Raw genomic sequence first — 23,095 nt, forward strand, 5'->3', positions numbered from 1 at the left:
CCATGCCGTTACTTTGAAAATGAAATAATTAATCCAATATTTGATCTTCTTAGTTCTTTTCGTGATTCGTATCATCGGCATCCACCTCACTGTACCTAACTTCATCAAACACAGGTAAATACTCTCCCTTCTCCTTCCACCTTTAAACTCGGGACGACGGACACACAAATGAGCCTGTCACCGATTGTCAAGCAACTGATAAAGTAACTTGAGTTTAATTGGCTTTGCCGATTTACGATTCAGTTGATTTAGGTATTCTAACTAGCAAAGTAATTGTGATTTCTATTTTCTTTGTTTGTGTATGCATTTACTACCATGTGCTATTCCTAACAGCAGTTGCGGGCTCTATCTCAAGTCGAAAAGTTTTGTTGCACCCACTTCATCTCCTGTAGGACATCTGGCAGTTATCTAATTTTAATAATATCTAGTACCACTAGAGTTGAAACAAGTATGAACCCCTCAACATTTCAGATGTGTCAACTTCTCATCCTATGTATATTCAGCGATAGATCAGGTCATCCGTCAACATTCGACGGTGAGGGCGTGAGTTTAAAATTTTATTGACTGGTGTAATGTAATTCATTCAGCAGCTCAGACCTATAAGTTGTAAAGTGGTCCATTTTTAAGTGTTTCTCGGAAGGAAAGGTCCAAGGAAGGTCCTCGTCCCTCCAGACAGAAGGGTCTTACTCTCACGAAAACTCTGTTCTGTTAACAAATGGTGGCTTATTTATTATAACGTATTTGAATGTCTGTCTCTATTGACGGTCATTAATTGTAGGTGGATCAATATGATGATCTGTTTCTCGCTTTGTATTTTTGCAGATCGACACTTCCGGAACTTGCGATATCACATGTACATTGCGCTGCTTAGTGCCATTTGCTCTGTGCTCTTGACCTTCCTTGTTATGTGTGATAAGGACGTCGGGTAGAGAATCAATGGCTACCTTAATATCATCAATGATCGGAGTAAATTGTGAAATTATTTAAGCTTTATTTTTATCTCATTCATTGCTGTCGAGCGATGGCCGATGATGTCGGATCTTTTGAAAAATGCATTTTTCTCCTAGAAGTAAAAATAAACTGAAAAATGGTGTTGTGTCAGTGCTTTTCTGAGAGTGCTGTTCTGTATTGATCAGCTATTAAATCATGGTGCTAATTTTTCACTTACGCTAAAGAGTGCTCAAGATTTTTTTACAATGCACCCATAGTGTTTTCAAGTGTTTCTCTGTACTTATACCAGTTCTAATTGGAAATTTGGATTAATTGTTGTCAATTGGATTTTCCTGACCCAGTGGATTACTGATTCGAGCAAGTTGGTGAGTGGTTTTTGTTCATTTTCTATTTTATTGAGCATGTTTCCATGACATATGCACTCCACAAGTTGGGTAGTCGCCAAGACGACCCCTGTGATTAGGAGGGTACGTAGTTGGAACACCCACAGGTAGTTGCACGACTACATCTAGGTAGTCAAGCGACTACCCGAGATGTATTCATGCGACTACCCTAGTCGTAGTCGTGCGACTACATAGGTGTAGTCGTGCAACTACCTGAGGGCGTTCCATTTATGTACCCTCCTAGTCACAGGGGTAGTTGTCTTTTTTACCAGGACAAATATTCTCAATTCAAAATGTTCATCTTTGCCCGTAAAGTTTTGTCTTCTGTGAGTTTTTCTCTTACGTAAAAATACACAATGTTAAATAGTGATTGGAAAAAATTAAATTTTCAAAGTAGCTTTAAAGTTATCACATTGTGCAAGGATGAGTGTAAACTGCCATATATTTCCATTTCTGCGCCTCCCCTGCTCTCCCCGCTCCTCCCCCACCCCCGCTCCTCCCCCACCCCCGCTCCCCCCACCCCCCGCTCCCCACCACCCCCCGCTCCACCCCTCCCCGCGCTCCCCCACCCCCTCCCCCACCCCCGCGCTCCCCCACCCCCTCCCCTCCCCCGCGCCTCCCCCACCCCCTCCCCCCGCCCCCGTGGGTCACCTGGGGGATGCATCGGAAGTTGCAACTTTGTTACAACTTATCTGAAGAAGTATTCACTTTGTTGTTTGAAAGTTGGAACCTCTTGCAACTTAATGATAAGAAAGTTACAACTTAGTTGCAACTAAGTTGAAACAAAGTTGAAACTTAGTTGCAACTTTTTGGTTGGATTTGGCCACTTGGGTACAGGGTGATCCAAAAATCCGGTTAAAGACCAGCATCAGGCATCACCATTAGGCATTAACATATTGAGATAGAGACTTGAAATTTAGTGAGTGCTCCTATAGGTCATGGGAAACGACTTTTGGGAACTCCCAAAAATTTAAAAGGACCACCTGAAAAGGGGCAAGGACCTTAAGCGTTACAGAGGTGGTAAGGGACTCTTGGATCACCCTGTATAATTTAGGATACCTACTTGACTTTTCAGGTTGAGAAGAAGAAAAACACACGTGAGTAAAGATGTAACGTTTTTATTAAATTGTTTTAACTTTTATCTTATTCTTTTTTATCAAGAAATTTTGCGTCTTTTATGTATACTTACTATAATCTTTTTTTCTGTCTTTTCGCAATGATAATAATAATTATTACATAAAATTATTTACGAATGCGTGTTAGCAAACACGAGTGCTCTCAAGCAGAGATATCAATTTTTTATTTATTCATTTTTATTTTTTAAGGAGTTTATCCAAGATTTGGTACAATAATATAGTGATACCTACAATATACAAAATAAGTATTGCAAGTATTACATAATTGTCAAAAATATTTCTATATTGTCTTTCATTTTAAGTTGTGTGTAAACTCCTTGTCAACCAGGGGTTGACACACCGGAACCACCATTTGGTATTACTTCGGTGAGAGATATCAATTAACACTTGTACATACCTAACATAAACACACACACATTATACTTAAGAGTTTTCTTCTTTTTTTGGAATTTTTTTTGCACACTTTTGGAAATTTTTTTTATTATTTTTTAGCGAATTTTTTTTCTTTGTTTTTTCAGAAATACCTAAAGTTGACACTTTTTTAAAATTAACTTCTACTTTGGGAAACTGTAGAAACAATTTTATCATCTTCAAAACTAATGGCCTGTCCGGCATCTGCCAAAAATAACATTTTAAAATCGTTGCAAAAACGTTCCTAGAACGTTAATTTTGGCAGTTACAGCGTGACATCGCAACTGCTTTCTGCCGGGCAGAGAAAATCTAAAAATAATTGCGCTTTGGCTACATAAGGAGAGGAATACTTATCAAAATTAAAGTGATGAGTTAATTAATTCAATCAATTAAATTTGATAATGCAGCAGAAGTTGTGCTTGCTACATCATTAGTGCAGACTGTTTAAAAAAAATGAATGGTTGTTGGTACATTGGAAAGCTAAACAAATTTCACAAAATTGGTTGTAAGTAACATGAAAAGATGGCTTATTGCTTATGTTAGAAAAATTTCACCTAGGGATGGGCAATCGATCTAATCGACTTGTCAAGGATAGGAGAATCGATGAACAATTTAGTTTTTGCAATTAGGAACTACAATTTCTGGCTCATCTGTAAAAAACATATGTCTATAGAGAAACTAATGGTACATACGTTCTTTTACAGACAGTTGCTCAACCCTAGCTCCATCTCACTTATTGGTTATTGGCGGTGCAACAAGCAACAAAAATTCATCCTCTATTACTAGTTTTCGATTGTTTAATGGGTCCCGCAGTTCAAGTAGCGTTCACAAAGAGCTTCCAATACTATTGGTAAAATTAACAATATCATGGAGGAGAGCTATCTATTTTAATGCATATTTACGAGCAGTGAAATTCACATAAAAAAAAAAAAACCACAAATTTGACCGATTCAGTTTGTTTGTTCTTAGACGAAAAAATGTAACTCCACTTCATGGTTGCAAAATCAACCCTAAGCAAATCAATTTTTCACAAATACACAGCCGTGCAAAATCTGTGAGAAATTTTGTTAATTTTGGTGTGTAAACAGTCGATGAAATTTTCAGTTAGAAATGTTCAACATACTTTCAATTAGCGAGTGAAAATTTTGCAACATTGAAACGTGGTTATGCTGTTTTGTCTGGGGAACGATAAATTGATCAGACTAACAACTGTCCACTACAAAAGATTCCACTTCAGAAGAGAGCCAAATTTTTGAGAAAGTTTTCCACCAACTTCTACTTAACTTGCTGATGAATTTGCTCTTGCACAATAATTCATCATAAAATTATGGGAATATTGCTTGGATTTTTTAAAAATATAAGTGCAACCACTAAAATACTTGGACTACATTTCACAATTAGAAACTACAATTCATAGCTCATCTGTAAAAAAACATATAACATAGGGGAACTAAAGGTATTTAAGTTTTTGTCAAACAGAGACAACAGATATTTCAGTTCCTAATCGCAAATTGTAGTCCATTTCACCCTTGATATGATGATGTCCGAACATTTAAAAAAAGTATAGTTGACACAACAGCCACCCATTAAGTAACTATGAATTCACTGAGAATTTTAAGTGGCCAGAGATCAGCTCTAATCCTGCTTTATAATGAAATAGTTTAAATTTAATTTAAATTAATTTTTCAGATTGAAATTTAAGTCTGCTATACGCCGACTAATTTTCCCTGTTATGAAGAACAACCTAAATTGTCTGGTGAAAATTAATCTTTGAAATTAAAACAAACACCAGCCCAAGCAAATGGTGTCTTACAGCAAAATTGGCAACTTGAATTTTTCCTCTTAGATGGGACAAATTTTATGTTTCTAGTCTTTGAGCAAAAAGCTGACTTTCAAACATTTTTGGCACAAAGATACATCTACCGTGAAAAAAGTGTTTCACTTCTCAATCTTTCAACAACTGCACTCAATGTTAAAGGTTGTAAATGCCCGATGACGTTGCCTATTCGATCGAAGAAAATTAACTTGAGAACATTTATCAGGAATTTTATCTATTAATCAGACGTGCTTAAATGAAAATGCCCTGAGGCAAGATTAAAAGTGAGAGGCCAGGAAAATGTGACAGTTATTTTCTTTCATTCGGATCAAAGAATCCATACTCAGTTGTGGTATGATCGAAAGTTTATCAATGGTTTGAAATAAATTTGAACAGATGAAATCGATTATTCCTTGAAAAATTAAGATCCCTTCCCAGTCGCATTGACCGTGAGGAAAAAATGTAATGAAAACTAAAAATAAAAAAAGAGGAAAAATTCTTCAAAAAAACTGTTGGAATGCACGAATTACAAGACTCTTTTCCCGTTTTTAACATATGCACTCTCTAATTGTTTTATGACTTTGATCTAAAATCTTTTACTAAAAGCTGACATTAGGTTCAATTTTAGTGGCACGTGTTCCGCTAATTCCATTTTACTTCACTTTATGCCTCAATAGAAACGATTTGTAAAATTTAACAAACTTTCCATGCTTCACGTCCGAACTCATTAGTTGTTCAAACATGTTAAATAGGAATCCAAAAAAGGATCCAATATATTGTATATTGTAACAGTTTTTTTTACGATATTATGTTAGAATTTTACAGTCAAAAATACCGGAGAAACTAAAGAAAAATAAAATTTCCCTCGGTCAATTTCTTGTATATTAGTAAAGCTGGATGCGCAATAAGCATCAGCCACTAATTACGGTGCCTGCAGGCTGATTGTAGAAATTGATGGACAAAGCTATAGACAAAGAAGACAAAAAGGATATGGAGGGATCCTATTGGTGGAAGCAGAAGGTTGCAATGGACAAAAGAGGTAGGGAATAGACTAACTAACAGCAACACAAGAGAGACCCTATAGTTACCTAGTCCATCTTTTTCTCCCTTAGTCTATAAGAACACCTAAATTAACCAATAGGAACACTCCATACTCATTATGTCCTCTTTGTCTATCGCTTGGTCTATTAATTTCATTAATCAGCCCGCTGGTATCGGAAACTCAAATTCTTCCTCTTAAACAAAAATCCCTACGACATAAAAAGCACAGATCACAAGCACTACTCGTCTATACACCAAAATACATAGATAAATGATAGAGTCTTATGTCGTTACAACATTTTCAAAGGAGAATCAAAAGTAAAGCGTTGTTCTCCCAAAAACATTATTTTGAGAAACGCTATGGTGAGACACAGCTGTGTATCTGAATATAATGTGCGCAGATGTATTACAAATAGATATAGAATAAATAATGTTCTGATAACAGGTGCATATGCAAGATGATGAACAAAAGCCAACAGACAATCTAGACAAACGACCAACTTTGATGTTACAGTCTGAGGCGTTGGCAAAAAATCGAAAAAGATAGTGTTGAACAGAAGGAAAATTGACAAAGCCAGCGAGGAAACATTAATTTCAACAGGAAAGTAAACCATCTACTTTCCTATTGGCGTAAATACCAACATTAAATTTCAAGGATATCAGCACTGACGTTCTTTTTCCTGTGAGCGATCGCATATTCATGAAAATCAAAATTTTTATGGGATCAAGTCCTGATTATTTAACGCCTCCTAGCTAATTTATTTACACCGATCTTTAAAAAATTGTTTTTCCATTTACAAACATTCCTTCCGTTTACAAAAGCAGTGGAATAAAACGACCACACAAGGCATTATTTTGTAACATGTTCACATCACATACACAAATTGAAACACGTCCAGATTTGATACAAGCACGTGACAATCATAAATAACTTAGATATTTCATTCAAATTAGTCATTCAGCAACTTAGGTTTTGTTGTTTTTCAAATCAAGGGAAATTAAGCGAACAGTAATCAGAAGGATTTAACCGGAATGACTCTAACTACAGGAAAAGTTGCCTAATTTTCTCTGATAATTCATTTTTTGAACAGAAAACTTAGTAAAACTGAAACTTGAAACTTCGTGAATAAATTCTTCACAATCTAAGGTGAATTAATAGAGAGTTTAAAAGCGTTTAGTAGTTCAGTTCTCTGTTTAAAGAAAAAAAAAAAAACACAAGAGAAGATAAGGCTACAATAAATGCAGCTGGGCTCATTCCGCTTGAATCCACCTAATTTAATTTTTTGATTAAGGTTACCAGTTGTGACTGACCATGGTTAAACTATCAATGGTGCAAAAAAACTAACATTAAGGGTATTGGTACCACTGCTTGGAGGAACTTGGAGGAAGAGAGGGCAAGAAGAGGGAAAAAAGGAGAAAGAGAAGAAGAAAAAGGAGGAGAGTGAGAAAAAAGGATCAGGAGAGGAAAAAAAGATAAAGGAAAGAAGATTGACGAAATTCTGCTTGATGAATTCACATTATCCTCATCTCCTTCTCTTAGCTTGTTCTCCTTTATTTTCTCTTTTTCCCTCTCCTTGCCTCCTTTCCCTCCTCTTCATCTTTCCCTAATCCTAATTTTAGATGGGAATCTCTCTTTTATGTTTTCCAACCCAAATACGGAGCGTAAAATGGACTACTTACATTTTGCAATGAGGAACTACAATTTTTTGCTTATCCATAAAAGCACCTACCTGCATAGGGCACCTAGGTTCACATAAGTGCTTTTCACAAAGAGCCAGAAAATAGACCAAAAAATAGAGTAAAATATCCTTTCAGCGACATAGAGAATATAAAAGTGAATGTTAACACTTGGATTTTCCTTCAAAAATTACACATAACAGATTTAAAATTTAACTAAGCGAAACACAGGAGTTTTTTTTTCTTTACAACATTAAAGAGACATAAGATCTTCTGATTTGGGGAAGGAATTTAAATGTTTCTCATTGCAGAGTAGTTGGAAGAATTTTTGCGGCTCAGTATGCAGACCTGCCCAATTTTTAATGAGAAATGTTGAAATTTAAAACTTAGAAAAAAAAGCCTTGATAATGCGTTGGTCACTGAAGACGAAATAAAAAAGTGTCAACTAAAATCATGAAACTAATATATTTTTTTCGGTTTTTGAAACATACAATCCACACTCACTTATACCAACAAACATAAATTTGCATCAAAGCATTAATATTATGCGACCGCAATATTGCGGCTCGACGATTTCTATTCATAAAATGATAGAGAATAAATAAATATATGAACAAATCAAAACATATTAACAAATAAAATATACAAAAAAATAACAATTAGCCATCTCTGGATTCGTTTTTTTTTAAATCAAAAAGAAAAAAATTTTGATTCATATAAAACTTTGAAAATGAAAACTGAAATAAAATATTCTTCTGACTTTAAAATAAAATTAAAAAAAGTTAAGGAAAAAAAAAAACACTTCTCAGAGAGAAAAATCATGATTACGATCAAACACAGAAATAGATATGAACCATTTTTAAAAAAGAGAATTGTAAAAAACAGCAGATGATTTTAAACATAAAATATATACAGAGTGAAATATGTACAAAAATCCATGACTGACAGGTTGCACAATTGAAAATTGAATCTTTAAGTTACATTAAATTAAGAAAATCACTCAGGATGCATTTGGATTAAGATTGGTAGAATCAAAACTGCATCGCAATATTTATATTGATATACATACGTACGTACATATAAATATATAACACACATATATACTTGAAGGTCACAAGTACTTCTTTGATGCACAGTTGCATTTGCAAAGGGCTGATTTATTGGCAGTTCAGAAAAATTTACTAACTTCAAAACAGCATCCATATGCAAACGGAACATTTTTCACGACTAAACTGCTAAAACTTTGATAAACATTGCCATTCGTAAATGAACCATGGATGGTTTTACTAAGTTATTCACTAAGTTTTCCATTCCGGGTACATAACCTTATGAGATGTTGCCTATTTTTCTCTCGTCCTTTATCTTTTCAACAGAAAACCGAGCAGCATTGAAATTTGAAATTCAGAGAGTATAGTCTTTAAAATCTTGCGCAAAATTCACAAGGAGTTTAAAGGCGTTGAGTAGTTTAGTTTTCTCGTAAAAATAATGAAAACAAGAGAAAATTAGGTAACGTGAAATGCAGGTATACTCATTCTGGTCTGTACAAAATCAATTTGTTTTAAACTCTTCAAAGTAGATCATACTTTACAATGTTACACCTGTTTAAAGTGTTTTAGGACAGAAAGTTCAGAGGAAGCTGCGGAAATTAGAGAAAAAGCACAAAAAATACTCTAATTTTAGCAGAACTCAAGGAGTGTCCTCTAAACGGCAAGGACTTGCGGGAATCCATGGATAACGGCAAATACCGTGGAAACATGGAAAATATCAAAACCAAAGTCCCATGTTAAGTGCACACTGCAATGTTTTTGCAAAAACCATAAAGATACATGAGAACTGCTAGAAATAGGCAGGGCCCCACAAAAACCCAAGAACAACCATGGAAATCCGCCAGTACCTGCAGGGAAGGACATGAGAAACTTGAAAAAGAGTCAAAGTTTTACAGCTAGCGCAAAAAAAAGTGTGCATATACACCTATACATGGCCATTATTACAGTATTGTATATATATGTATTACATATGTATATATTCATTTTTCACAATTGTAAAGATAAATTCCAATATAAAGCGATGTATGAGGACCGCAAATAATACAACTTTTTTCATTTCAGACTAAACTTAAAATGGAACATTGAGGTGATTTTAAAACTATTATTTACATTTTGACAGCTCCTTGGAGCCTTATCCGTAATAAAAACACAGGTCCGTTCTGCCATGGTGAGGAAAAATGCTGCATGAGCATTCAAATGTTGTAGAATTTCCTCCAAAAAATATTTACTCTTTAGAAAAGTTACGCATCTTTTTCTTTGAAATTTTCTGATATTTATTTTAGGATAAATCGGAAACAAAATTGTCTGAAAAATTGGGAGAAAAATACTACGAATTTTCTCAATGAATTCGTCCTTTAACGAAGGAAGTCTAGGAACAGTTGAAGGTACATGCAGCGTTTTACCTTGGCACGGCATCATTGTAATTTAAGTGTCACAAACCTTGTTCTTATACAGGGTGTCACAAAAGTCCGCACCCTTGCTTTTCAAAATGTTTCCTAATTTTAAGCTGTTTAAACGAAACATGGGTACCTCCTGAAGGGAGTGCCCCTCAACAATTTTGGATATGCCAAGAAGTAGTTCCTTTTGACATAGATTCTTTCCCTGAGTTTCATTTTAAAAGCTAAATTAGGAAAAATTTTGAACGGGAGTACAGACTTTAAGGTCCTGTAAAGAAGGCCTCATTTACATCAGGATAAGGTGCAGAAAACTGAGGAGGATCAATGAATGTTGAATTTCATGAAAGGAACTCTACGGCTGTTAAAGGGCCGATAAGATAAATAAAAAATCCTCTTTGATGTCTGTCGCTTTTTTTAAACCTCACCCTAAATCAAATATTGACTTTTTGCCGGCCGAAATAAACTCCAGGGTTTGGAAAAGAAAGGACGCAAAATACTGGTAGAGTATTTTGTTTTTCCAAAATTCATACCGAATACAGTCAAACGACTCGTCAAAAATTAAAAAAAAATTCTCCTTTGGCAAACAATGAGATAAGCTAACAATCAATACATACTATTTGTTTTCTTTTGATATTTTTACTGGATTTTATTATTTTTATTTTTTTCATAGACATTTCTCTCTTAATATCTTGAAAGTATCGCTTGAGCAAAGCATGCCATTGCACAAACAACATGCAAAATTTATTAATCTTGCCCTACGATTTTCAATCACTAGAAATTGAACCTAATTGAATTATAGGCTGACGAGAAGAAATTTTAACAGCACAAAATCTAAGTTAAGCCTGCCTATATGGAAGAAAAAAAATATAGATAAGAAGAAAAAAACTTGACAACAAGTTAACTTGGAACTGTGTTCATCTGCGTCTCATTGTAAAAAAAAAAAAAAAAAAGGCCCCACCTCCATTTTTGATTATGGAAAATGAGGTTCAATGACCGTTTAAGAATGGAAATGGTAGATTTTAATTTATTTTTTTTTTATTTTTATTTTTGCTGAACTCCAACAAAGTCTTTTCTTAAAATTTCATCCTCAGTAAATAACTTCCCTTCAATTCGACCAAGATCCTGAGGTTAGAGTAGCTCATGTAGAAACAAGCACACAGAGAGGCTAGTAAAAAGGAAGTGGGATCTGAAAATCGGATTCTTATGGAATCTTTGTTCCATTTTAGCGCACAATTCTCAAAAACCTTCAGATTCTGAGAAAATTAAACGCAAAAGCAGAGAATATACATGTTAACTGAATTCACTGAGCATTGAAGTACCTTGAAACAGAATATCTTCGGAAATTACCTTACAATGGCCACTTTGAGAAAGTACCTTGAAAATAGAACCATCGGAAGAAACCTATAAAAGAGAACCTCGGAGCAGAGTGCTAAAGAGGAGTAACTTAAAACAGAATACCTTCAAAAAGTATCTAAAAATGTACCCTGAAGAGTGTCTTAAAATGAAGTACTCTTGAGGTGTCCCTTGCATTGAGTACCTCAAGAGAGCTCCTTTAAGAAAAAATCTTGAAAAAGATACCTTGAAACAAGCACCTTGAAAAATGTACCTTATTAAGAGTCTGTTCAAATTGTAACCTTCTTAGTAGCATTGGCTAGGAAAGCAAATGGAAAAAATTGTTAACTGAAGAGAGGAAACTCCTAAATAAGACTGTTAAAATATTCAAGTTGGGAGACCACTTTTGTTCTTTTTTACATGTGCTTTTTCTGATAATTTGTGTAAAAAACTGAACGTCATCAAACATTTTTGCGTTTTTCTTAGGTCAAAAAATAATAGTCAATGCTGCCAGGACTCATTTCAAGTTCGTTTTCTCCATTTTTGGAACAGATGGGCATTACATTTGGGTTTTCTAAGCATTCTCCGATTCAACATTGAAAAAAGAGATGATATTTAGAGCTTTTAAATCATGAAAGGAAGAAGATAACCTCACAGAAATTAAAAAAGATGCAACATTTCTAATCGATGAAATAAGAAAAGGGTTTTTCATTGAGTCCAAAAAATGCCTCAACCATACAAACAATTAACAAATTTATAATTAATCAAAACGATTAATTAGTGATTGCTCTCGCTAATTTAGAAACAATGTTAAGAGAATAAATACAGCGCAACGGGTGATTATTCAGTTCCTCATCAAAGAGAACATTTGCAACTTGATGAACTCAGCGCAGGAACACTTTTCCAGATAACATCCAATGAGTCTGAGAGAATTAAAATACTGCAAAATGGTGACTTTTACAAAGCGACTTTCCTGCTCGAAGAGTAGGGAATTCCAGAAAAAGACTTAAAAGTACTAAAAAGTTGAGAGAGGAGGACAGTATTAAATTTGATAAAATTTAATGAAATAAATTGGATTCTGCTGTTATATTGCTGAAATAATCAGAGAGTGAGATCAAGTAGCGTACGAATTTCGGGGTGAAAACAGTGTTGGTGAACTAGCAGCATTTGCGGTTGTTGTTGACGCCGGAGTGGTTCTGCGTACGATCTGATCTCCGCTGTCTCTTGTTGCGCATGCTGATTTCACGAATTGCTTTATTTGATCGCTCCAGCTGGTTGCGTTTCAGAGCCTGGCAGGCTCTACGCTGCTGCTGCTGCAAAAATAAAGGAAATAAATTAAAATCAATCAAGTCAAGGTTGCGAAGAGATCTTGATTTGGGACCGTTAAAAGAAACAGGGTCGTCAGTCCCCACTATGGGCGTACTTAGGTCATTTTGCTAGGGGGCTAGGCCCCTGCCCCCCTACCACCGGAAGGTCTGAGGAGTATGGGTCCAGAGGGCCTCCCCCGGGAAATTTTTGAAATTCTAAATCTATTTGGACATATTTTGAGGCTTCCGTGACGGAGATTTTCTATCAATTTCTGCAGGAACATTATGATTTATTTACTTTCAGCAAAAAATACTTTCGTATTGTTGCATTCGATATATCCAGAAATTTTTTAAAACTTTAACTCTATTTGGACGCATTTTGAGGCTTTTAAAAAATAAATGAATCAGTGTTTTCATTTAAGACCCTACATTAAGAGAGATAATCATCCTCAACGAGGGTTTTCCCCAGTATCCAGAATTTCTGGGGGGGGGGGGCAGATGATACTTTTTTCAATTCAAGGGGGGGTAGGCCCCCCTGAAACCCTCCCCCCCTTTCTAACGCCCATGGTCCTCACCCCTATATTAAACTCAAGAATAATGTACTCATACCGGTGCAAGAGGAGAATTCTGTTAACATTTAGAGACAAGACAAACGCCACAAAATGTCAAATCAAACCTCAACTATGGCGGTTCGAAGTAAGTTGTTTGATGGATATGGTTTTGCGAAAAGGCTATTTCACCCTGGTCTGAGAGACTTGGGTCTTACCATTCCTGACAACTGAGATTTTTCATTGGGAATCGGATAAAAAGCTGAACAAAGGAAGAGAAAAAAAAGGGGGGGGGGGAGAAGAAGAGAAGGCAAAGGCATAATGAAAAGAAGTGAAAGATGAAAAATAAGGAGCAAGAGAGGAGGAGGCAGATGCAGAAAAAGAAGAAAATGAAGAGAAAGAAAAAAGAGTATGGAGGGAGAGGAGAAAAAAAAGAAGAGGAATGGGAAGACAAAGAGAGGGAAAAAGACAATGAAAAAGAAGGGGAAGAAGGAGGAAGAAAAAGAAGAGTAGGAAAAAATGGAAGAAAAAAGGGATTAGGAGGAGGAAGAGGGAGAGAGAGGAGGAATGAAAGTAAAAGAAGATGAAAAAAAGGAAGAAGGAAAAAAGAGGACTATTCAATAAAAATACATCTTGAAAAAGTGTGTGTGCCTGGCAACTCGGCTCTTCAATTACCTGCCTCTCCGTGAGAAAATTAACAGTTATATGATTTCTCACCTTATGAGGTTGGTCTCGGTGTGAACTCGACTTTATTGTCGTTCAAGGCCATGATCTCATACTTGCACTGACCTTGCGGTCAATTCAAGTAAAGCTTAGCCATGCATTTAATTCTGTCACAAAATCCACTTCTCCATATTCATTTGATTTGTTTTATCTATAGTTGGACTGCATTAAGCAGGATGGTACTAACTGTGCTGGCTCATCTATCAAAGCACCTATATGCATAGGGAAATCAACGGCACATACGTTGTATCTGGAATGAATTGGCTCCTTTTTTCTCTTGTTACTTCCCAATCTGCCATGCTGAGGCATGATGCAGTGCAAACATTTTGACGGATTCAACTGGATTTTTTCCCCTTTTCTTATCTTTTTTTTTTTTATTATTTATTTATTCATTTATTTCTGTTTGCCTTTTTTCTTTTTCTATTTCAACAAAACTGTAGGTACAAAATGCTAGGAACACCAATACAAAAAAAAAAAAGAAATGATAGGTTCTACACACTGAGAAAAAAATTTATAACAGGCAGACAGCTGTCATAATGGCATAATTAAGAAAAAACGAGAAATATAATTCAGGAAAGAAGAAAGAGGAGGTCCCCAGGCCCCCTTCCCTTTTTCTTCGAAAGCTCCGTTTTTTCCATTCAATCCAGCTACTGGCTAAAAATTACTATTCAGAACAGTTGACAAAACCTTCCCCTTTGCTTAGCGGCTTGAAGAGAGGGTAAAGAATGGTTTTTTGAGTGTAAAAGTCTGTTTTGCTACTAAGACCTAAACTCAATGTTTTGGAAAATCAAATTCTCCGAAGAACGCCACTTCTTAAGCGTCGAAAAATCACGGTTCTGGCCTTATTTACAATTTTTTAGTTGATTAAGGCCAACTTCTGTTTCTACAATTCTGTTAAGTTAGGTTAGGTTAAATTTGGTTACACTTAGGCGTCGCAGGGCGCCTCTTATGGATGTTTTCTCTGGCCTGTGTCACATTATCCGAATACTCCATCAAAATGTCAAGGTCAAGTGCTGTGATTGGTCCGAGTCATCGAATAAACCCATCATAACACCTGACCTTGATATTTTGATGGCTAGCCTCGACAGCTTGACACAGGCTTTTGACTTAGAACTAGAGCTAGATTTGAATGAAAGCGCGTATGATTACCTTTTGAGCAGCCTTGAGCTGGACAATCTGGTTGTTGATTGGCTGGTGGCGCTGGTGGGCGGGGGCGTGGGCGGGGCGCCGGTTGTCGGGGAGGGGTTGGAGGGGCTGGGGGTGGGGCGAGGGGGAGACGGAGCGGGAGCGGAGCCTCTGGGAGTGGGCGGGGCTCGTGGCGGCGGCCCGGCGGTGGTAGACGGACATGCTCGGGTGCTCGATGAGGAGGTTCTCGAGCGGGGAGGTCTCCAGGTGGGCGGGGCCTGCCGAGGTGAAGCAGGGCGGGGGCGTGATGTACCACGACTCCTCCAATGAAAGACAGGGTAGCGAGGACGCCGAGGACGAGCGCGACACCTGCCGCCCCGCCAGCCGCCCGCCCCGCCCCGGACTCCGCCCTCGCTCCGGGATTTCTCCGCCTAAGTGAGTATCTAGTATCCTTATTTCGTTTTCTTGTTGCTCCTTATTTACATCTGAAACACACAGAGAACAACAATCAGAGAGAACAGTACAGAATACACATTTCTCAAAGACTCCGTAGAGTTCCTTTATACTGAGAGTTAAGACAACAACCCCTCGTGGAGTCACGAACGGGAATTAAGATTACACAAATTGAACGTTGAGCTCATTCTCAAATTCCTTTCTCCGTTCCTTCTCTCATTCCGTTTGTTTCTTGTCGAACCCGTAATTTCTAGGTCCATTCCAGATTGAAATCTTTGCAATTGGTGAAAATGTAATCTTTATTCCCGTTTGAGACACTGTGGGGGCGTAAAATATGGTGACCGATCAGAAAATGGATTCACATTGTCTTAACTCTCAGTGTAAAGGGACTCTAAGACTCCGCACTCTTTACTTTCCCCATGTAGTCAAAGTTCTTTCATACGTTGACGCTCAGTGGTTCATGTGATCTAGGAACGAGATCTGCCACGCCACCACGCTGCGCTGCCTCACAGTTCACATCTTTGAGAAGCAATAATGAGGACACCGCACCAAGAACAGCCTATAGGCGTATAGGTCGTTATTACGCCCATCTGCTTTTCGCATTCTACGTACCCTGGACTATGCTGTGGTAGCGATAGAATATAGATAGGTAACGGCTCGAGGTCGAAAAGCCTTTTTTTCCGAGTTAAGTCAGGCCACTGGATCGATGGGTGCAAGAACGACCTATAAGCGGGCCTATAAACTTAAGGGCCGATAAGGTGCTAGTTACCCCTTTCTTTACTCACTATCGATATCCTTTCATTTTGCGTTAATCATGCGTGATTAAAATGATTTATACTTCATATTGCCACCAAAATGACTGTTGGGTGTAATAATGGCCTATAAACCGCTTTTTTAAATATATTAGAGTGTAAACCCAAAATGCATCGCAAAATCTACCCGGCATCCTTCAATAGAAGAGTTAGGTCACCCAAAAACACCAAAACAGGGTACCTGCATAGAAAAGTCTGCGCAGTACATCAAAAACAAAACTTTAAATGCGTTTTTCTCAAAACGCGGTTTCAACTTATAGGCTGTTCTTGGTGCGGTGTCCTCAATTGAAATAGCCTGATACACGCTGGCTTTGTCGATTTCCTTAGACATTTTTGCAGTGGTGAATGCATAGCTGAAGTGCGCTCCAGCTAGAATTGTATTTAGCAAATGGGTGGTTTTTATACGAGGATTGAAAATAAACAAGTGCTACGGAATATAACAAAAGAATATGAACTATGCAAAACGATAGTCCGGGTATCAGAACTTGGCTGTTTTAAAAACGCCTTCAAATGCGGCGTGATACCTCACGCGTTCCGGAGAGTTCAAATAGTTGTATCATTGCGCCTTAGAAATGCGATGGAAGATTAAAATCGAAATAGCCTTATACACGCTGGCTTTGTCGATTTCCTTTGACATTTTTGCCGTGGTGAATGCATAGCTAAAATGCGCTCCAGCCAGAAGTGTATTCAGCAAATGAGTATCATTTATGCGTAAAATCATGCGTGATTAAAATGATTTATACTTCATATTGTCACCAAAATGACTGTTGGGTGTAATAATGGCCTATAAACCGCTTTTTTAAATTAAATATATTAGAGTGTAAACCCAAAATGTATCGCAAAATCTACCCGGCATCCTTCAATAGAAGGGTTAGGTCACCCAAAAACACCAAAACAGGGTACCTGCATAGAAAAGTCTGCGCAGTACATCAAAAACAAAACTTTAAATGCGTTTTTCTCAAAACGCGGTTTCAACTTATAGGCTGTTCTTGGTGCGGTGTCCTCAATTATCGTTACGTTCAAGTTCATGCAAGAAACTGATCCATAACGCGTAGTAGCATTAGTAACGAGTAGAAAGACGTAAAATTTGTGTAAATTCATTGTAAATTTATAGCTGAACTACGATAACGGACGTCGCCTATTGATTAATAAGTAAAAAATTCAGTAGAGCGCTACCTCTCTCCTACACATTGAGTCAAAGGGCTACTTCCGTTATCGTAGCTCATGTATACATTTACAATGAATCTACACAAATTTGATGCCATTCTACTCAGTATTTATTCACCACACGTCATGGATCAGCGCTTGAGCACAAAGGAGAATTTCTTGAGCGCCGCCGTCCGCGGCGCACTATAGTCCAAAACTCAAGAACAGGAAGAAATAAGTCGGATAATGACTGAAAGATCACGGAAGTTTCGACACTGATGCTTTTGGAGTCGCTAATTTCGAATTTGATGTCAAATTGCCTACATTTTATCACCCTGACCTATTACTTGTGGGTGGGCAAGTTTCTAGCACGCTGCGGCGCGGCGCGACGCGCTGCCAGCTCGAAACGCGCACTGACGCCTACAAACCTAAGGGGATACTTCCAGCATTGCGCAATGCGTGAAGTATCCCCTTAGGTTTGTAGGCGTCAGTGCGCGTTTCGAGCTGGCAGCGCGTCGCGGCTCTCCCGGCGGGCGGGTGGTGAACGATTTCTTGCGGCAGGAGCTCCCTGGCGGAGAAACTCATGTATCGTGTACATTTTTTTGTATTTTTTTTTTTATTTTCGACTTTTAAAATTACACACTGGTCGTGTGAAATAATTGATGAGCTCGTATCTTCTTGACTTACCAGTCTTTTCTACCATGAGCCAATCGTCTTCGGTATCGACGGCTCGGAATCGCTCCTCGACATCGTCGATGGCGGCGGTCAGATCAGTCTTGGGCCCATCGGCATAATTTCCTAGCAGGTAGTTGGTAATGTTAGCGAACATTTTCACCGTATTGTCTGCAACAGGCAAAACATCAACAGGTCTTTAACACCGATCAAAAAATACACGCTTTTATATAGAAAACAAAAAAAATAATTGGCCTGCGGTCAACTAAGAACACAGTAGGACACAGAAAGGGGAAGAATTAGGGGGAGACGAGGAGAAAACTCAGGAAAAATTCAAGGAAAACAGAAATAATTCAGGATGAATGCAATTACGAACCGGGAAACAGGAAATTTACGGAAATAATAAGTTGAATGGTAAGAAAAATTTTACTTGGGCGTATGCAGGCCTACTCTGCCATGCTAAGGAAGAACGCCGTATGTACATTCGAGAGTTGCCGAATTTCCCCAGATAAAAAATGCATTTTAGAGGAAAGTTGTGTATAATTTTCCTTGAAATTTCGAATATTTTACATTAGAGTGTGTACAATAGTGTCTAAGAATTTTGAAGAAAAATATCCAACGGTTATCTTGAAAATTCGTATTTTTATCGGAGGAGATTTGGCAACGCCTGGTGGCTCATACGGCTTTCTACCTTAGCACGGCAGTGCTGCGGCCAACTGGATTCCACTTTGCCAAAAGGAACCAAGAACATTCCAATTTAGCTAGGATTGTGTGACTTGCATCCTTCCCTTTGCAATAAAATTACTGAAATCACGCAAAAAATTAAATTTACTAAGGTAACTTTCTTCTTGAATCTATACTTTATTGGGAGTAAAGATAAACCTTGTCTAGATGATCAGTTCATATTTGCAGGGTAAAAAGAGTTGCACGATTAGGTTGACCTAATCTTAGCGACATTGGAACGCTCTTGGTTCCTGTGTGCAAAGTGCAATCCAACTGTTAAGGCACACATACAGACACAGAAAGAGGGGAAAATTCAGGAGATACGGGTAGAAAAATTCAGGAAAAATACGAGGTGTATCGAAGGAAAACATGATTTTGAAAAGAAACATAAGAAACAGAGGGATGCGGAGAACAGAGAGATTTCGGGGTCACCGAAGAGAAGATTAAGGAAGAACACAGGGAAAATATAGGGTACTCCATAAATCGTACTGATTTGGCAGCGCTGCAACGCTTTATTTACATTGCTTGGCGGCCAGATTGCGTCAATCGGTCTGGGCCCGATCCGAAAGTTGAGGCGCCCATTCATAGGAAGCGAAGATTCGAATGTTGCCATATCTCCCCGGATTCAGAACATTTATCGATCTTCTTCCTTAAAAATTTCAGATACTACACATTAGGGAGGGGGGGGGGGCTCTTTGATACTGAGGATCCTCTGAAAATTCGTGATAAATCAAAGGGCATGTGGCAATATTCAAAGAGGCAGGATTCCTAAGAATATACTGCCGTGCTAAGGAAAAACGCCGTATGAGCATTCGAGAGTTGCCAAAGTTCTCCTTCGATAAAATGTTTATTTTTGAGGAGAGTTATGAATATTTTTCCGAGAAATTTCCGAGAACTGAGGGTAAGATTGCGAACAAAATTTTCTGAAAAATTGGATGATGAATGTTTAAAAATTTTCCAAAAAATTCATGATTTACCAAAGGAAATTTAGCAACGCCTGAAGGTTAATACGGCGTTTTTCCTTAGCACTCGAAGATTGCCGTCTTCGTTAAGTGAATTGTGTAAATGAATCGTTCGATTTGGGAATGACGATGAACAAAGAAAATATAATACGAGGAGAAACAAAGAAAACTAAAGAGGAAACAAAAAAGGAAGAGAAAAGGCAACACATAAGTGCTGTCTCCTCTACAAATGGGAAAGTTCCTCGACCTCCAATATATAATTCCTTGCTTTTCCAGGTTTTTCAGAATTCCCCTTTCTTTTTCGGGGTTTCCCTGACGTTCTCCATCCTGAACAGTAATCATCCGATATTGACTGAAATTGTAATTCCTAATTGAAAATTATTCCTCTATCCGATGCAGCTCAGAGCACTGAGCCCGTCAGTCCCCGAACAGACTACTTGGACTACATTTTGCAATTGGGAACTACAGTTTCTGCTCATCCGTAAAAACACTTATGTGCGTAGGGAAATTAATGGTACAATACGTTGTTTCTAAACTGAGACACAATTTGTAGTTCCTAATTGGAAAACGTAAAGTCCACTTGGAGAGGCAGTTAGATTGTGTAATCAGCGCGGATGTTTTTCAAATTGCAAGTTACGAGATTCGTCGAATTTTAAGTATTTTCCATAAAATTTCATGGATTTCCCCTAACCGCGGCCCGATTTTCCTATGAATTTTCCCTCCTTTCCCTGCAACTCTGATAGCGAACCGAGGGTCATGTTCAAAGTTGGAACATCCCTGGGGAGGAGGGGAGGGGGAAGAGGAAAGACGTTCGGGCAGATGGGACGAAAGCTGCTGGCAATGACTGACAATGAACTCGGAGAAAAGTCGTGTACGTCTTGCAAGGTTGCCGCGTTGCACCGGAAACAAACACTTTTCTCCGGAATTTAGGCGCAATATCTTGAATTAATAGTAAAATCCGACAACCCGGCAACGAGTGCTGTCAGATCCAACGGTAAAATCAATGTTTTTTACCAGGCTGCATCTTACTTTTTCTTTCTTCCAGTCGAATTCTTTAGCTCTTTACCTATTCTCGTTCTACATCATGTTCAGGAAAAAATTCTTGGATTAAACAAAAACGCGGTCCAAGTAGCATCATACTTGATTCAAGAAAAAATATTTACCGGCGGCAAATTTAAGATTTTCTTCTTTCCGTTCGGCTCCTCTCTTTTCTCTTTCTACTTCTTCTTCTGTGCCCTTTTACCTTCCTCTGCTTCCCTAATTTATCTTCTTCTTTGTCTTTTGTATCTTTTTATCACCCAATGACTAACTATTTTTACCTTTTACTCTTCCTTTATCATTCTGTTTGGTCTCCTTCGTTTCGTTCATTTCCTCTTCTATCCATCTTCTTCCTGCCTTCATTATTCTTATATTTCTGTGTTTCGTCTTTTCCTCCTCCTCATTCTTATTTTCTCTCAAATCTTTTGATCTCCGTCACGTCTTACTTTTCATTTCTCTTCATCACCATTTTCCTCTTCAATGATTCTATCTTTTTCCTTTTTATTTGTATCTACTATTCTTCTTCCTCTTTATTTTCTTATTTTTTCGGTCTTCACCTTGTTTTACATTTTATCTTTTTTCTGGGTCTTCCGATTTTCACTTCTTCCTTTTTCCTTTCGGTCTCCTGCTTACTTTTAATGCCCTTCTTCGTTCTTCCATTCTCTTCAAATTTTTACATCTTTTACCCATCGGCTCTTATTCTACTCTCCACTTACGCTATTTTCTTTTCGATCTTCCTATACTTCATTTCCGTCTGATTTCTGTTCATTTTCTCCTCTCATTTTTATTCCTCTCGATCTTCTTTTTCTGACACTCTATTTCTTTCAACCAGTTTAGTTTTGGTTTTTGTTATTTTTTGTGTGTACCTTTTCAACTCTCCACGTAATAGATGCTACGCATACATGAGGAGACGACGTGGCACCCTGGAAGCGGCGAAAATAACCCGCGAATTTGATTTGTGCCCAACTATGCGCCAAAGCGCGAGCCAACAGCTCGTAGCGGGAGCTTAAAATTAAGCTGTGACCCTCAAATCCACTCACACTTCCCCGCTCCAAGTCTCAAAGCACGTACCTTCATTTGCGGCCTTTCAGATTTCACTTCGCGCATACATTGAATCCATATCGAACAAGAATCGTACTTGAGAGGGTGAGATAAAATGTGGAAGTACAAGAAAAAGAAGAGGGGTGTGAGAAGAAAAGGGAGAAGAGAAGGAGGAGGAAGAGGAAGAGAAAGAAACAGGAGGAGGGTGACGAGAAAAGGTAGAAGGAGAGTGGGCAGGAGAGTAGAAAGGAAGGGTAGAAGAAACAGAGGAGAATGAGTACCTGATGAATCTTGAGAATTTCCAGGTTTTCAGGTCTTAGGAGACACCTTGACCGAGGGAGAGGAAAGGAAAAGAAATGAAAAGAAAGGAAAAGAAAAGAAAGGAAGAAGAAGAAAAAGAAAGAAGATGAAGCAGCAGCAGCAGAGAGGAGAAAGGAGAAAAGAGGAGGAAGAGAAGAAGGAAGAAGATGCCCCTAATACATCCATGATGAATCCCGGGAATTCCCGGTTTTCAAGGTCCTAGACACCACGGTTTTTGGCTGACGGAGAGGAAGGAGAATAACAAAGGGAAGACATAGAGGAAGAAGGAGATGGGAGGGAAGAAGAGGAGAGGGGAGAAGACGCCCCCGGAAAATTGGTGCTGAATTGGAGAATTCCCGGTTTTCTGGCTCCCAGACACCATGTTTGACTGATAGCCGTCGGTCATTCCGGCTGGAAACAGTGCTACAAACTTTAGAAAATGAAATTCCCTGACACATTTTGGTGGAATTCCCTGACAACTGAAGATGTGACGGATGGTTAGGAAGGCATAATTGAAAATAGTTTTCAGGCAAAATTTCTTGTTCAAAATCTCAAACCCATTACAGAAAGCAAATGAAGGTGATTTAACAAATTTTCCCTGACTTTTTCGTCATTTTCCCTGACATTTCCCGGTTTTCCCTGACTGTGGCAACCCTGTGGAAAGGCGCAAAAGCAACGGCAAGGAGGCTTGGACATTTGATTCGGAGATACGTAACAAATTGGGGTCGGAATGCAATAGACAAGGAGTAAACAAACAAATAAGTCGACGATAAGATTTTTTCGGACGCGGAAGAGTCGACCACGACAATAGGAAGACTATCGCAAAATTGCGAGTGGGTCACGGGGGCAAAAAGGAATAAAAGAAGGGAGTAACGAGGTTTTAACACGTGAAATTGGATTATGCATCATACCTGTGGCCTGTGGCGTCTCGACAACGAAATCTCTACAAACAAGCCAATTAAAATTATCGCTCAGCTATTACGATTACGATGCGACCGCCGGGAAAATTCTTGGCGTCCACCATCGCTTCGCCCTGGAACGTAGCCGGAAAGGAG

General features: G+C 38.2%; 1 protein-coding gene across 12 annotated transcripts in view; it reads right to left on the bottom strand.

Moving 5' to 3' along the window:
* Positions 1-2,436: 2,436 nt before the first annotated feature.
* Positions 2,437-23,095, bottom strand: part of TP53INP (Tumor protein p53 inducible nuclear protein) — an 83,606-nt gene continuing 62,947 nt past the window's right edge. For all 12 annotated transcript variants that reach the window (XM_072305342.1, XM_072305344.1, XM_072305345.1 and 9 more), the window contains 3 exons: positions 17,992-18,147; positions 14,918-15,378; positions 2,437-12,503 (listed from right to left, as the gene is read on the bottom strand). In XM_072305342.1, the coding sequence (XP_072161443.1) occupies positions 12,348-12,503; positions 14,918-15,378; positions 17,992-18,133 (759 nt within the window). In that variant the 5' untranslated portion in view covers positions 18,134-18,147 and the 3' untranslated portion in view covers positions 2,437-12,347. The remainder of the gene's footprint in view (positions 12,504-14,917; positions 15,379-17,991; positions 18,148-23,095) is intronic.

The sequence above is a fragment of the Bemisia tabaci genome, chromosome 10, assembly GCF_918797505.1.
Source record: "Bemisia tabaci chromosome 10, PGI_BMITA_v3".
Taxonomy (NCBI): domain Eukaryota; kingdom Metazoa; phylum Arthropoda; class Insecta; order Hemiptera; family Aleyrodidae; genus Bemisia; species Bemisia tabaci.